Below are 14,965 nucleotides of genomic sequence, written 5' to 3' on the forward strand. Positions count from 1 at the left end.
ACATGACGTCACCCATGACACCTGCTGTTTACCAAATAAGATCACACTGGTGGAACTTCCTTGTGTGGTTTTGAATGTCATTGCCATGGTCTTCATCCCTGAAAGAAATGCGGCTTTTTGTTTTGAATGTATGCCTGGCATGAATTGCTCTACTGAAGTAGGAGCGCCCTATTGGAGATGTTTGCTGCTGGATTGTGAAATGGCTATTTTATTTTATTTATATTTTATTTATTTATTTTTCTCCTTGCCTTTTAGCAGTGTAAATCAGCTAAGCTAAATTTTCTTAGGATCTTTTGAGAAAAACTATATAACTGACCAAAATTACTGTGATCACACTGCAGCTCTGAAGAAGAGACAATACAACCAATCTGGTTAGCAGCTACTGAAGAACTTGTAAGATTCTGAATTGGTTTTATATTCAGCTGTGTGAAAAATCAGTTGAGAATGCCTGATTCTAGTGCAATACTTGACTCTAAATACTCTTGGAAATTAGATCACTTAATAAAGGGTTTTCACTCTGATATTCTTTAAAATAAAATAATCTGCTATAAGTGTACTTATGCTGTGAGTTACTGCGTGTGAGTGGCACTCTGTGGCATAATAAGGTTCCCAACAAAACTGTTGCCTTGTGGTTTTGCTACAGGCTTTGATTCCGACAATTCTTCAGGAGACTTTTCAGAAGCAAATCATAAAGTTGCAGAAATGCTCGATCTAGATCCACACCAAAGCAATAGGACCGGAAAGCACAATGGAGAGACAGAGATTCAAGAAAATGGAATTGAGAGACACAGGTAAACACATAATACTACATAATAAATGAGCAGTGAGTACGTGCCGGCCCGTTACCTTTTGGGGCACTGCTTCCTATGTCAACTCTACGTCAATGTTTTGCTTCCTTAATAAATGCTTCAGTACCTACCGATGAAAATGTCTTGTTGTTTAAGGCACTGATAACTACAGTTGTTTTTTTCCCGTTGCAGGACATCATTACCTGCCCCGATGTTTTCCAGAAGTGATTTTAGTGTGTGGAGCATATTGAAAAAATGCATTGGACTGGTAAGTTGGCTTGGATGAAAGAAGCTGATGTCAGGTCTCCGAACTTCAGCTGGTTAATTTTATTACTTAAAATTTACAACACAGAATAAAATCTGGTGCGTTTTGCTTTTTTTTTTCTGTAGGGGACATAATCTGAAACTGCAGCTCTTTGAATCTCAACATCTATTTTCTAACAGTACTATTTCCTTACTTGCTCTAGCTGTTGGAGCATGTGGATTGGCTTTTCTAATGCTGTCCTATAAGAAATAGACTAAAGCCATTAAAAACACGGTAAACTATGGTTTGATTCACACAATGCTCCTCTGCTTTTTTATTCTTTACTTAGTAAAGTGGGATTTAGGGCTTTTTTAATATATTTAAAATTTTTATTTTGGGGTTTTGCTGCCCCCATAATTAAAGCAGTTTGTGCCCAAAAAATGCTAATGCTTTCATCTGATCAAAGGGATAGAAGAGTCTGGGATCTGTTAGAGTTTCTTAGAGAGCCCAGTGTGGGCTTGGAATATTAATTGTGTGATGTAATTGGGTCACAAGATTTATTCTTGAACTCAAGAAGTTAGGGGTAACTTTTTTTCCTCTACTGGACAATGTGAGGAAGAAGTTGCATTGCTTAATTTGGTGGCATTCTCCCCTCCACTAAGTTGTAAGCACTCAAATGATGCTTTAGTGCTCAGTCATGAGTGCAGCTTTTTAATTAAGCAGCCAGATTTGCGTGGATATTGCAGGAGTCCTGAGGAATTGGAAGTCTTTGCGTGAACTTTGTCTGTCTTGTATCCACATGCAAAATGAGAAACATTCTGACGCAAATAACAGCTTGCTTAAATAAAGCCACTAAAATTTGTTAGAGCAATTCAAATCCTATTCTTTATGTAACCGCTCCTTTTAAAAAATAATTTGTGGTTACTGCAGTAAAATAGTTACATTTTATGCAAATAGATATGTGAGGATTTCAAAAGAATGCGTGGTACCAAAATATCGGTAATGAAGTGGTTGGCACGTTCTTGCTGCTATCTGTAGAAGTTTTAATGTCTTGTGATTCATGTAGACCGAAGAATAGAAGGTCACATTTTTCTGGAATTTACTAGCTTGGCTGGTTCCATTTTTGAAGTTGTTTATTTCTTCAGATTGCTGGTTGGGTTCTGCAGCCCTTCCAGCCCCTTTCACCTGTAGCATTTGCAGGTCTGCTATAGACTTGCCAAATGTTTTTGAAGAATGCTACAAGTAAACTAACACACAGCTTATTTTCCAAAATCATCTTCCTGTCAGTTGTTACCTTGGTGGTGTGTCTGAGAAATGTCTTATCCTTTTGTTACCCAGGAGCTGTCCAAGATTACGATGCCTATTGTCTTCAATGAGCCATTGAGTTTCCTTCAACGGATAACAGAATATATGGAACATATATACCTCATTAATAAGGCTTGTAGTCATGCGGACCCCCTGGAAAGAATGCAAGTAAGTAACCATTCCCACCTTCTGCTTGGTTCAGAAGTCTTTCCTCTCCCAAAATCTTTCATTTTAAGACAGTTTCTCACTTGAGCGTGTGTATTTCTCTGGGACTATTAGATCGCCCATATTTGTCTGTCAAAATAGGGGAAAAGTAGAAAAAAAAGCCTGTCCTTCTAGAGGAAGGGGGAGAAGCATGGGGCAGAGTCTAACCTGACAGAATTGACTGTGGAAGAGGATTCCTTTTGGAAACTAAACTCCTAAGTGCTTACATTTCCTCACTTATATATCACTTATCATATGGCTTACGAATGGTTTGGGCTTAAGCAATGTATACTGCTTTCATTTTGGAATACTGTAATGTGCAACAAATATATTAAACTTAGAGTTTTAATGTACTGTTCTCATAACAATCTGTTCTTAATCTGCTTATAGGCTGTAGCTGCTTTTGCAGTTTCTGCTGTAGCTTCTCAGTGGGAGAGAACTGGCAAGCCATTTAACCCGCTGTTAGGAGAAACCTATGAATTAACCAGGTAATAATTACTTTAAATTGGGAGCTGGGGCTATTTGTGTTCTTGAGTTAGCAGGCTCTCATGCTGGTTTGGTTATTTTTTTCAGTGAAATAAATCAAAATCTACCAAAATATATTTCTGAGTATAGCTAAAATTATTTTCCCCAAAATATCTCAATCTTTGAGCAGTTGTTATAAGCTCTATTAATTTTATTTCTGGGTTTAGGCAGAGTATTCTTTGAATTATGCAGAGAAAACAAAATGGTCTGTGTTCTCCCAACAAAGACATTTCCTGACCAGAGACTATTAATTTAAAGAGTGTTTTGCTGGTCCTCTCAGATGGAGGAGTTAGTCAGAAGGACTTCCAGCTTGCTCAAGTAAATGGGTGATACATATGCAATGGAGAAGAGAGTTTTCAGTCAGACCTTTGCTGCCCAAAGAGTTTCAGTATTTTAAAGAGTTATTTCAGAGACAAATGCCTTTCTGGGTGGAAGGTCATGGAGGTGTTGGAAGGTGCGTTGGTTTTGGGTATGAAGGGAAGGGGTTCAGAGTAAAATTTATTTCATTCCATTAATTGAAAACGTGTCATGGGACTAAAAAGGAAAAGTCTTATCTTCAGTTTAATCTAAAGATCCTTCAAACTTTTTTAAAGTATCAAGTAACTCTTTTCTCTTGTAATATTTTAAAACCAGTATTCACTGTTTAATGCTCTTTTTTTGTTGTTGCTAGGGAGGATTTAGGATTTAGGTTTATATCTGAACAAGTCAGCCACCACCCACCTATTAGTGCATTTTATTCTGAAGGCCTCAATAAGGACTTTATTTTTCACGGATCAATCTATCCCAAACTAAAATTCTGGGGAAAGAGTATAGAAGCGGAGCCTCGGGGAACAATTACTTTGGAGCTTCTGAAGTGAGTATGAGAAGTAAATATGTTTTTTATGTTGATCTCCTTAACATTTACTTGGATAAAAAGATGATTATCACCCTATCGGCTCTTCATAGGCGATTATCTAAAAACCTCTTGCTGAAGAAGTTGTAAGAGTTTGTGTACAAGTTAATTTTCACTGCTTAATTGCAGGGCTGTTTTCTCAGCAAATCTTTGGGAAAAGGATGGAATTGAGTAATAAATTGGATTTTTAAATGTCATGTTTATGAAGATTGAATACAGTGCTATCATGTCCCATTGGTCTTCATCGACCAACCAACCGAAAAAACCTCAAAACCACGTGCACACCCCAAATTGCCCTCAGTGACACTGCAACAAGCCCCATAGAGCAATGTGGAAACTTGTGGTGTATTTGTAGAAACCACTGAAGCAGTTTGACTTGTCACACGCTCCTCAGGTTCAAAAGCTTTTACCTCCTGGTGTTTGTAAAATGAAAAATTGTTTTAGTGGTTTAACCTGACCAAGCTTTGAGGAGGAGCGACTTCAGATCAAACCTTTGTCAGCACTGGTAGTGACTAACCTCAAATACTGAGGTTCAGTGCTTTTTTTATCACCAAAAAATACTCTCTAGACTATCTAGAGGTTTACCACAAAGAGCTTTGGGAAGAAGGTTGCAGTGAGGCTGCAGGAGTTGAAGACACTATGAGGTGTTTGTCTGGTGCTTTTGTGTTATGTTTTATTACATACAACTTCAGATGAAAAAAAGAATTCCTGGGACTGCTGTTTATATTGGGCTGGAATTTGTAATCAAAAGCACAGCATCTGTATAACTTAATATCTCAGCTCTGTGAGAAGCAAGAAGAATAAAGCGGTATCACTTTATTAACTTGCACCAATGTGTAGATACAACACATTGTTGGCTGCTAAAGGAAAGTCTGTTTCTTTTCTGTTTTGAAGTTCACTGCTAAATATTTTGCCCTGCCATGGTCAGAACTGAAAACAGGCTTGCATTCCATCCCAAACTCAAGAAAATGATTTATTTCTCTGTTTCCTTTACAGACATAACGAAGCCTACACATGGACAAATCCAACCTGCTGTGTACATAATGTAATTATTGGTAAACTGTGGTTAGAACAATACGGAACGGTAGAAATTGTAAATCACAGGTAATGCTCGTGATGGAACTGAGAGCTGACTTGGAGGGGCTGGTACATGGGCACTGTGATCCAAAGCAGATAGTTGGATTTTTGTCAGACATACAGAGAGCTCGTGTTTCTAAGTCCAAAGTATTGTATTTTTTTTCTTCTTCTTTCCTGACAAATGCAAATGACCGGGCTTCATGTAATAATAATATTAATGAAAAGGCACAGGCCAGATGGCATATGGGATACAAAGATTTTACATTTGTGAGCGACCTATTCAAATTCAACACTATTAATAGAGAACAGAACCATTAAACAGAATAACTGTTGGAGGCTTGCAGGGAACCTCCTTGGTGTTGGTAGTGATTTGGCACTCTTTTGAGTTTCGATAATAGAGCACATCTTAAGTTAAGGGTACAGCACAGAAACATGATTGCAGAGGAGGATAATGTGAACATGTCAACAGCTCTGCCAACTGCCTATATAAAAGCTTTTTACCTCATATAAAATAAATTGTCTCCTGTAATGATGAGGGAGAGAATTTTGTGAAAACTCTATTACTTCTGTATGTATTTTTCTGCCAATAAATAGGAGTTTTAATCCAGCAGGGCTGCTGTTTTCATACTTCTCATACTTCTCAAAATTAGAAGTTTTGATACTTCTTGTAGCATAAAATCTACAGTCCCGCCTCCTGTATTTGCACAAAAGACCCAGGATGGTCTCTATGTGCTTGATGAAGAAACTTGGCCTCATACCTCACCGGGAGAGATTATTTATATGTGTGTACGTCTCAATGCAAGGAAGGTGATGAAATATAACGCTGCTTTATGTCTGTAAAATGTTTAGGTCGGGATTTTTACTAGCAATTCAGGTGTAACTTTTGAATGCACTTAACTAGGTTTTCCTGTGTAGGTCATTTGTAAAAGTTATTTTTCATCACAATTAGCTGTAAATAGATACTAATCTGAAATGCAGTGTGTTAATAGTGTGGGTTAAATCATATGCGGTTCCTAGTTCTCTTGATAAATTTTAGGTTTACGTGAAACTTGGAAGTATTGGTCATATTTCCAGTTGGCTTTCACAGGCTCACGTCTTCATGCACACATTGATTTCTTTTTTGTCCTCTTTGTGGAACTTTGAAATTTGTATGTCTTTTTTAATGCCTTGGTCAGATAATAAACCATAGTTAAATAATGATATAACTAACTACCCCCCAGCTAGCTGTAACTCTATGCAAAAAGCTAAATAAGGTTTAAAAAAAAAAGTCAAATTACTAATGTATTTAGGGTCTTACTTCTTTACGGATGTATTTATTTCCTTTACAGTACTGGAGATAAATGTGTCCTTAATTTTAAACCGTGTGGCCTGTTTGGGAAGGAGCTTCACCGAGTAGAGGGCTACATTCAGGACAAGAAGTAAGTGATAAAAGCCTCTTGGCATCTCTGTTTCCGAGCACTGTGACTCTTCTTTTGCTGGTGTAGTGACCACAACTGATGTGACTGTGAAGTTGCTAGAAATGCAGATTGCAACCCATCTCTGTTCTCTGTGTCAATATTAAACCCCGTGATTCTAGGATGATCATTTTGAGCGCTATTAAAAAAACTCTCCAGTCTTTGGAAATAAAGATATCCGGGGAAAATGCAGAGTGTTGGCAACTGATTTCACTGTTGTACGATCACCATTGTGGTCTTCAGTTTAAAATAATGAAAATATGGTAATTAGAAATTTTTAATCAAACCCAAATCTGTTTCGTGATTCTGAGTCTCTGTATTGAAAACTATTGGCTTTATTGTACCCACATTCATTCTAACAGTGGCAAAAGCACATGGCTAAGTCATGAGGATGTGTTGTGCAGGACCAAATGTCAGAAAGAATGGAATAAGCTGAAGCCTTTTATTTGCATTATCAAGTATCTGGCTTCTAAGAAATCTGCAAAGAAAAATAAAATATTAAACAATGAAGTAGGAAGACAGGTGTTTAATATAGATCAGAATCTGCATGACTTGACTTAACTTTTGCTTCTTAGCCTTCTAATTCTCCTTTGCTTTCTCCGCAGCAGAAAGAAGCTGTGCGTGATCTATGGCAAGTGGACGGAATGTTTGTGGTGCACCGATCCCACTACGTACGAGACTTACAAAAAGAATGAAAAGAGAGGTGGTGAGCAGAAGAAATTGAAGCCGGTAAGGTTAAGGATTCTGTAGGGAGAAAAAGATACTGAAATACAAGAAATAAAAGGAAAAGATCTTCTTTGCGTAAATGGTCAGGTGGTGGTGAATGGAGGGTTAAAACAGTGTATCTTTTGGTGAGGGTCAGATGCTGCTGGTATTGGAGAGAGCTCATAGGAACGGTGTTTGCTACAGGCTTGTCAAAGAGAAGTCATAAAATATCAACCCCCAAGCTGATGTTGTCCAGTCTTTGAATGAGAAAAGTGGCTTTGCTGCCAACTCCAGCTGTAAAAATACTAGAATTTGGACATTAAAACAAAACAAAACATATTTTTTTTTTAAGTCAGTTTTGCTTTTTGCTGATGCAGCCTTCAGAATTTGATGTAGACGGCCTAAACAAAGGGGTTTGAAATCATGCAGGGTTTTTTTCATCCCATGCAAAGTGTTGTCAGGTACGTTACCACCAAAGCCTCAGTCTCACATGGAAAATGCAGAATGTTGCATGATGCAGCAGAGGGCTCCTGAGTTTCCTGAGGTCAACAGGGTCTTGCAGACCCTGATTGCTCTTTGAAAATGAAAATAAGTTAAACAGAAGCTAATCACTCTTAAGAAGTTCAAACTTTTAAATAAAAAGTATTAACATCAGAAGAATCCAGAGCAAGAACAAGCTCTACTTTTGGCTCTGGATTCTGTCACGGTGCAGGCTTATATTTTGACTTTTTTTTTAAATAATAAGGTTCTGTTCAACTTATGAAAATCAACTCTTTCTTTCCTTCCTTCCTGTTGAATCTATATTTAGATGGGGAACTAACAGTAAACCAGATGTTGACATGGAAAGTAGCCTAAAAGAGTCTTTTTAAATAATGAATACTCAAACCAAGTGATTGAAATTAGACTCTCAACCATATGGAGCTGTTTTCTAGTGTATAAAACAGGCCCTGTTTTAACTTAATAGAGTATTTCTGAATAAAGTCAATGGGCCGTGTCAGAGGGGGCGGAAAGAAAATAGGAAGGGGGTGGGAGTGAAGATACTGTCACTCTAGGATGTTATTGCCTCAAACTTCCCTTCTGGTTGTTGTGGTTTTAAATGGTTTCTCATGGTGAAATCCTCTGAAATTCCACAGTGTGTCTGTGTGCCACAACAGCCGGATTCGCTCAGATTCTGAGAGTGGCCTCTAGGAGAATACTGCATTTCATTTTATATATTCATTATAACAGCGCATCTGGTAACAAAGAAACTTGGAAGGAAAACCACTGTATTTATACACTTAAGTCCACAGTCTTCACAGTGAGAAGACTGGCAGTGATAATAGTTATTGGAATATGGAGCATAGGAAATCAAACTGAAACAAGGGCAGATCTGTTCTTTAATCGCACATCCAGATACTTTGCAAATGATGACACGATATCCAAAAGCAGGAATGACCTATTTATCTTTCTCAGGCCGTTATGAGAACTGGTTTAAATCACTGTCTTGGCTCATTTTAACCTGAAGAAGTAATAGTTGTGTTAGGTGAATTTAAACTATGGCATGGGATAGCAGGGAAGCTGGGGAAAAGACTTCTGAAAGACATTAATTTACTATTATTAATCATTTTTAAACAGACATTGAAGTTGTACCCAGGTGGTGGGGAACTATTCAGATTTATCAGGAGCAAGGCATTACAATAAAAAAGGAGAGGAACAGTGTACAGAGTAAGGAAAAGCAAATGTCAGAGGTGAGGCAAAAGTACAGGAGAGTGTTTAATATCTCAAATTTGAACAGATTCTTCAAGAGTCACTGTGGATCTCTAGATGAAACTGCCCAGTTTGCCTTTGTTCCCCTGCCAAACGTTATCTCTGTTTCAGAGTGAAGATGTTATTAAATCTGAAAATGATGAGGCCGATGATATGCCAGAGGTTCAAGACACGGTGCAGTTCATACCAGGCAGTAAATTGCTTTGGAGAATAAACTGTCGGCCACCAAACTCATCACAGGTAGCTGTTTCCATCAGTCTGTGCATCGCTAGTGATTTATCCACAGGAATGTGAGTCACGTTCAGGGGAGACCTTGTGTCTGTCCTTAGTGTGCTGGTTGTCAGGCTCTGGCAGTTCTTCTCCATATAAGTATAGAGGAAAATCTGTCTTGATCCTCTGAAGTGGAGACTGATTGAAAAAGCTGTAATTTCCATCCCCTTCTGCCTTTCCTCATCCCTCCCCTCCAACAAAACCTGTAGTTTTGCATGACCCCAACCAGCCTTACAGGGCAGCCAGAGGGAGGTTTGTCTCAGTAACTTCTCTTGGAAGTTCTGTTACATCTATTCGGTGTGGGTAACTTGGTTCCAAAATAACCCATGTGTGTTCTCTTTAACTTGCTTTGAAGATGTACAATTTCACCAGTTTTGCTGTGAGTCTCAATGAGTTGGAAAAGGGCATGGAAGCAATATTGGCTCCCACTGACTGCCGGCTGCGGCCGGATATCAGAAACATGGAGAACGGCAACATGGGTGAGTGTTTGGAGGAAATATTTTCACGTTAGTAAGCTTTGAGAGGGATGATTGAGGGGAGATTGGTTGATACAGGAACATTGTCTTCAGTTTCTCATTCCCAGAGCAACCTTAAATCTTTTAATCCCGTGTTAATGAACACGCTTTAGAACAATGTACGGTGGTCTGTTTTCTCCCAGAAAAGGCTGGGAGAGCAAACGTGTCCAAGGCGGATCCCAGGTTCCTGTGTTATGGTGTATTTGCGTGTTTGTGAACCTGGGGGGAGCTGGCAGACACATTCTCTTGCTCTGGAGTTTGTCTGGAAAGGCATGTGGGCAGCAGACGTGCTCTGCGCCTCTGGCGTTTGGCAGAAAAAACATACGGCCCAATAGTGAAAAAAAAATCACTCTATTATGCCTAATCTAAATTCTTTCCTGCTGTCTTGGTGCAGTGTTTCTGATAGATAAGCCACCAAAATGTCAGTTTCGACTCTGTTTGTAGTAGCAAATTTTCTGAAATGACAATTCTATGTGGCCTGAGATTTTCATTGTTCTGCAAGGTGGTGCACAGCAAATGCTTTCTTTTGCTTAAATGAGCTATAATTTATTTCTCTGCAGTGTGTGTTCTGCATTTTTTATTTTGCAAGTAACCAGCTTCTCTTCAAATGTTTTTTAGATGTGGCTAGTAAAGAAAAAGAGAGACTAGAAGAGAAACAACGAGCCGCTCGCAAGGAGCGTGCAAAGGATGAAGTGGAGTGGCACACACGGTAAGGGGGAAGCAAGCTGGATGTTTGTTTAATGTTTGGAATGGTTCCATACGCTGCTTGAAATGGTTTTATTCAGGACAGCGTGTGTTTGATTTCCTGCATGACAGCACAATTTGTTGTGACACTTAAAGCATTTGCTGGGTCAACAATTAAATAATGTAGCTGGAAGCCAAAATTGCTGATAACTTTGTCCCGGAGAAATGATGTAATAATAAGTGCTGGAACCTGCCATAATTAACTACTGGGGTTATAGTGGTTTTTTGGTTTTGTTTTTTAAAACCTAGAGAGGCCATATTTTTTTAGAATGAATAAAACATTGTCTCATCTCTCCTATAACCAGTTCCTGTCTGGTTTTCAGCAGTTGAACGAGGCGTTGTGGCCCTCTAGGGCCTTTTATTTTTCACACTCTTAGGACTTCTTGGCTTAGATACTTCAGAAATTGCTTTTTTGATTGCATATTCAGGTGACTTCTCACTCACAAAATGCATCACGGGGCAATGTGTGATTTGGCTCCCGCTCCCGCCGGTGCTTTTCTCAGCTGCGCAGCGGAGCATGTGCTCAGGCTGGTTCTGCAGGTGCCTCCTCGCAGGCGGGAACTCGGGGATGCTCCCGTGATCTCATGAAATTCAGAAGAGAAAACCATCTCTTCCCAAAGCCTGGAGGAACAGCTACAGGTTAATTCCAGTTAGTGCTTTTGAAAATCTCTTCCAGAGATTTGTTTTCAGTCAACGTGGCTAAAGAGCGAGCGTCTGAGCTGTGCAAAGTACAGCTCCGCGGAATGAAACTGCTCTCTTTTTGGACAGGTTTACAGAAGGGATTGTGCAACCGATTTGGCATTCTTTTAAAGTAAAAATTAATATGTATAATCTAGAGTATCAATGTTGGTTTTATTTGGAATGGGGCAGCAATTTAAAAATCCATTTCATACTCCTTGACGTCATGCAATTTTTCTTTTAAAGATCTTTTCAGGTGGTGATAATTATGTAGGAAGCTTAACGCCTTATTTTTCATGTTCAGAATATTTCCTAAGAATTTTTTTTCTGGTAAGAAATACCAGTGTGGTTTTTATTATACAATGTTTTGTGAAAGAAGCAAAGTTGGGTTTTTTCCCCTATTAATAACTATTCACTCTGTTTGCTTTTTTCTTTTGTTTCTTTCCATTTCCAGGTGGTTTCATCAAGGCACTAACCCGTACACTGGGACTTCAGATTGGCTGTACTCAGGTGGCTATTTCGATAGAAATTTCTCAGACTGTCCTGACATTTACTGAAGTTACAGAACCAATCGCTCATCTCATCTGGACATCTAGTTCCTAGATTTCATTCCAAGCCAGTTACTCTGGTTTTGTTGATAGCAAAAACCAGCTTTTCTAAGTAAATTTTAACAAAAATTCCACCAGTCAACAATCAAGGATTTAATTATCACTAATGTTGGATTGCCAAATATTTAAATACTGTTGCATTCTTTCCATAAAGCTGCACCTGAAATCATCATGTTTTCACTAATTTTCAAAGGGACCTTTAGTTCTTCATTTTTTTTTTTAAATTGTTTTTCCCCCTAGTTTCTTTGTCAGGAAGATACGCAGTATCTGGTAGAGCACATAATATCCTTGAAAACTACCTGACTTAAAATAAATAGAGATAATATCCTTGTTACTTAGTACAATAGCGAAGAATCTGAAGTTTTTTTGGAACTCGGAGCAGGGATGAAAAGCTGATGCGGTACCTACGGGATCCGGTACTGTGGATACTCCCCGTGAAGCGCCGAACTTCCACGGAATGTAGCACTACGTGGGGACCGGAGCTGCCGGCCCCGCTCTCAGTAATTCAATAATTCAGAGACTTGGGGAACCCAAACCCAACCTGAGCTTCTCAAACCGTCGTTGTCTGTTACAGAGTCTTCACAACATTTGGACACTGTGAGCATCAAACTGTAAACCTGTGGTAAAATTACGTAGAGCATACGTTAGCAGGAGGGAAGGGTGCATTAAAAATGTGCTTTTTCTGAAGTCAAATGCTGTTCTTAAAATATGAGAAGCTTCTGGAAGCAATTGTAGGAATGTAGAGGTGGTTACAATGTAAAATATCTTGCTTGCTACCACTTGGAGGCTTAAATCTTCTGCACTACCTTTGGCAGCTTTGGCACTGTGTACGCTCCTAGACTAAACTTTTATTTGGAAGCACTTTGGTATATAAATCCTCACAGGTTCAGATTTTGGGGAAGTTTTGGTTTGCATGTTTTTCATTCTTAGGTCATGTCTGTTTTGTATGTTGTGAAAAAGCTGAATCAATTTAAAGCTTTGGCAGCGTTATACCTATTCCAAGTTTTCTGTGAGCACGTGTTGTCAAAAAGTGGGATTTATATTTTTTTTGTTCCATATTGAACCATCTAAACCACATAATAGTGGAAATAATCAGTTACTGAATTGATGCATAAATTTTCCTTCAAGTGATATACTTGATGGGAGTAGGGGGGAAGAGAGGCTTGAAAAATTAGGTCCAGTAATTAAAACTAATCCTAATGTTGCTTCTTCTTTTATGAAAGTTTTTATTGACTAACCAGGCAAAAATGGAGAGTGGCTACACTGCTGTTTAGAGTAATTCAGAAATTGCTGGTGTTAAGCACCAGCGATTTGAGGAATTCATGGAAGAACTGGTCTGACTGTTGTCCAAACACAGCGGTGGTTTCATCCAAAGAGTAGATTCCTGAAGCACTTCTCTCCCACTGACGGGATTAAAAAGCAAAAGAAAATTATGTACTCACAGAGGAACATTTTTGTATCAAATCACACACCCAATGATTGGATTAACTTTACGTTTTTAGGAGATTTTGTTGTCCTCCTCATTTGGAAAAACAAAGAGAAGCTGTAAAAAATGAAGGCGACAAGTAAGGGCCCGATGTGAAACGTGCTGGTGGCAACTTGACCGTGTTGCCAGGAGCGGCACGTTGTGCGGGGTGACCGCGAAGTCTTGGGGACCCGCGGGCTGGGCTGGACGGGGAAATGTGGGGCAGAGAAGGGGTTGGATTTGTTCTGAGTGCACAGACACTTGGCTTTTAAACAGATGTTGCTGGTCCATGTGGGACAGCGAAAAATACATTTTATAAGGCTCCCCTGAACTTAAGTGACTGTCCCGGGCACTGGAATCCCCTTCCCAAAGCTGCTGCAAGCAGTGCAGGGAACCCTTTGGGTGAGGGTTGAAAGGATTTATGTATTAAGCCAATCTAACATCTCATGGGAGTTTAAAACTTGCTTAAACTAAATGGTATCGTTTTAAAACAATAGATGTAAGCAGAAATTGCCTGAGTGGAAAACCTGTAAATTGCTAAAGAAATATTCTGTTTATAAGAAGTATACAGCTTAGCATCCCTCTCGTCTAAGTTATGGTTTAAATTCAAAGACCTAAACCCTTTTCATTAAGTGGAGGCATGAAAAAAATGATAACAATGCATTTAATCTGAACTTTAGCATAGACCCTTCTTGGGATTTAAAAAGGAACTGGGAAGATTTCTGGCAGAACGCTTCATTAGTTATGTCTTTACCCCCTTCTCCGCTTCCTTTAGTGTAAAGTTTTTAGTAAAATTTCATATTTGATCCATTTTTATTTTTGAATTTATTGTTCTTCGTTGCCAACACGTACAAAACACTTTTCCCTCAGCGCCGACACGTCTGTGCTTGACCAGCCAGGGACTCCTAATGCCGCCTTTCGATGGCTCTGAAAGTGAAACGGTTCTATTTTCGATGCAGATCTCACCTCGGTAGTTTACGTGTCAAAACATTAATAACTTTGCACCTTTTAAAAGAATGTCACTTTTATAACTTGATTAAACACTGTATATAAGAGAACTGTGTTAGTATATGTTAATACAGCTATGTAGAGAAACCATCTAGAAAGAAATTATAATAAATACTTAAAACCCTCTGGGCCTCTAGACGGTGACAAGGAGATTTTTGTCAGTGAGACTTTGCGGGGCTGGGGTCAGTGGGGCAGAGGGCGGCTGGGTTTATATGGTTTATTTTCATTCTGACGCTTTTTAGACAAATAATGATTTAAATCAGAGCTTTGCACACCCCAGCCCCCCATTGTGGCTTCTTCCCCACCATGGGTGCCTTGGTTCCGTGGCAGCCGCTTCCTTGCGGTGTGTGGGGCCTGGGATGTGTTGGGGTGATGGTGGGGGACACCAAGAGTGGGGACAGGTGGCGGGGGGTGAGGGGACAGGGCAGGGACGCGGCTGCGGGGGCTCCTGTGTGTGTGGGGTGGCAGCTGGAGCGGGGTTGCGAAAAATGCGAGTGAAACATTAACTTTGTCTGCGTGTGCCTTTGTCTTTGAGGTGATGTCGCGGTGTCAGGTGGGAGCAGCTTGTTCCGACATCAGGCGCTTATATAATTATTCTGCTGATTGAGAAGCGTGTACCCTACATTAGCCAGAAAAAAACCCATCAGGACTAATTAGCAGTGTTTATTCCTGTTTAGTAACTGAAATAATTTTTCTTTTTTTCTTTTTTTTGGAAAACAGACGCAAGATCTTGCCCC

The 14,965-nt window shown here is 39.4% G+C and overlaps 1 protein-coding gene across 3 annotated transcripts in view; it reads left to right on the forward strand.

Moving 5' to 3' along the window:
- OSBPL2 (oxysterol binding protein like 2) overlaps nucleotides 1-14,347 on the forward strand; it is a 28,966-nt gene extending 14,619 nt beyond the window's left edge. For 2 of the 3 annotated variants that reach the window (XM_080354646.1, XM_080354647.1), the window contains 12 exons: nucleotides 644-791; nucleotides 981-1,056; nucleotides 2,371-2,505; nucleotides 2,932-3,029; nucleotides 3,737-3,919; nucleotides 4,955-5,062; nucleotides 6,364-6,453; nucleotides 7,095-7,218; nucleotides 9,052-9,180; nucleotides 9,566-9,689; nucleotides 10,344-10,434; nucleotides 11,602-14,347. In XM_080354646.1, coding sequence (XP_080210772.1) covers nucleotides 644-791; nucleotides 981-1,056; nucleotides 2,371-2,505; nucleotides 2,932-3,029; nucleotides 3,737-3,919; nucleotides 4,955-5,062; nucleotides 6,364-6,453; nucleotides 7,095-7,218; nucleotides 9,052-9,180; nucleotides 9,566-9,689; nucleotides 10,344-10,434; nucleotides 11,602-11,704 — 1,409 coding nt within the window. In that variant the 3' untranslated portion in view covers nucleotides 11,705-14,347. Of the gene's footprint in view, nucleotides 1-643; nucleotides 792-980; nucleotides 1,057-2,370; nucleotides 2,506-2,931; nucleotides 3,030-3,736; nucleotides 3,920-4,954; nucleotides 5,063-6,363; nucleotides 6,454-7,094; nucleotides 7,219-9,051; nucleotides 9,181-9,565; nucleotides 9,690-10,343; nucleotides 10,435-10,897; nucleotides 10,949-11,601 lie in introns of those variants that run through there. The other variant, XM_080354648.1, reaches the window with a different exon arrangement.
- Nucleotides 14,348-14,965: the final 618 nt, after the last annotated feature.

Source organism: Nesoenas mayeri (assembly GCF_963082525.1).
Source record: "Nesoenas mayeri genome assembly, chromosome: 16".
NCBI classification, from domain to species: domain Eukaryota; kingdom Metazoa; phylum Chordata; class Aves; order Columbiformes; family Columbidae; genus Nesoenas; species Nesoenas mayeri.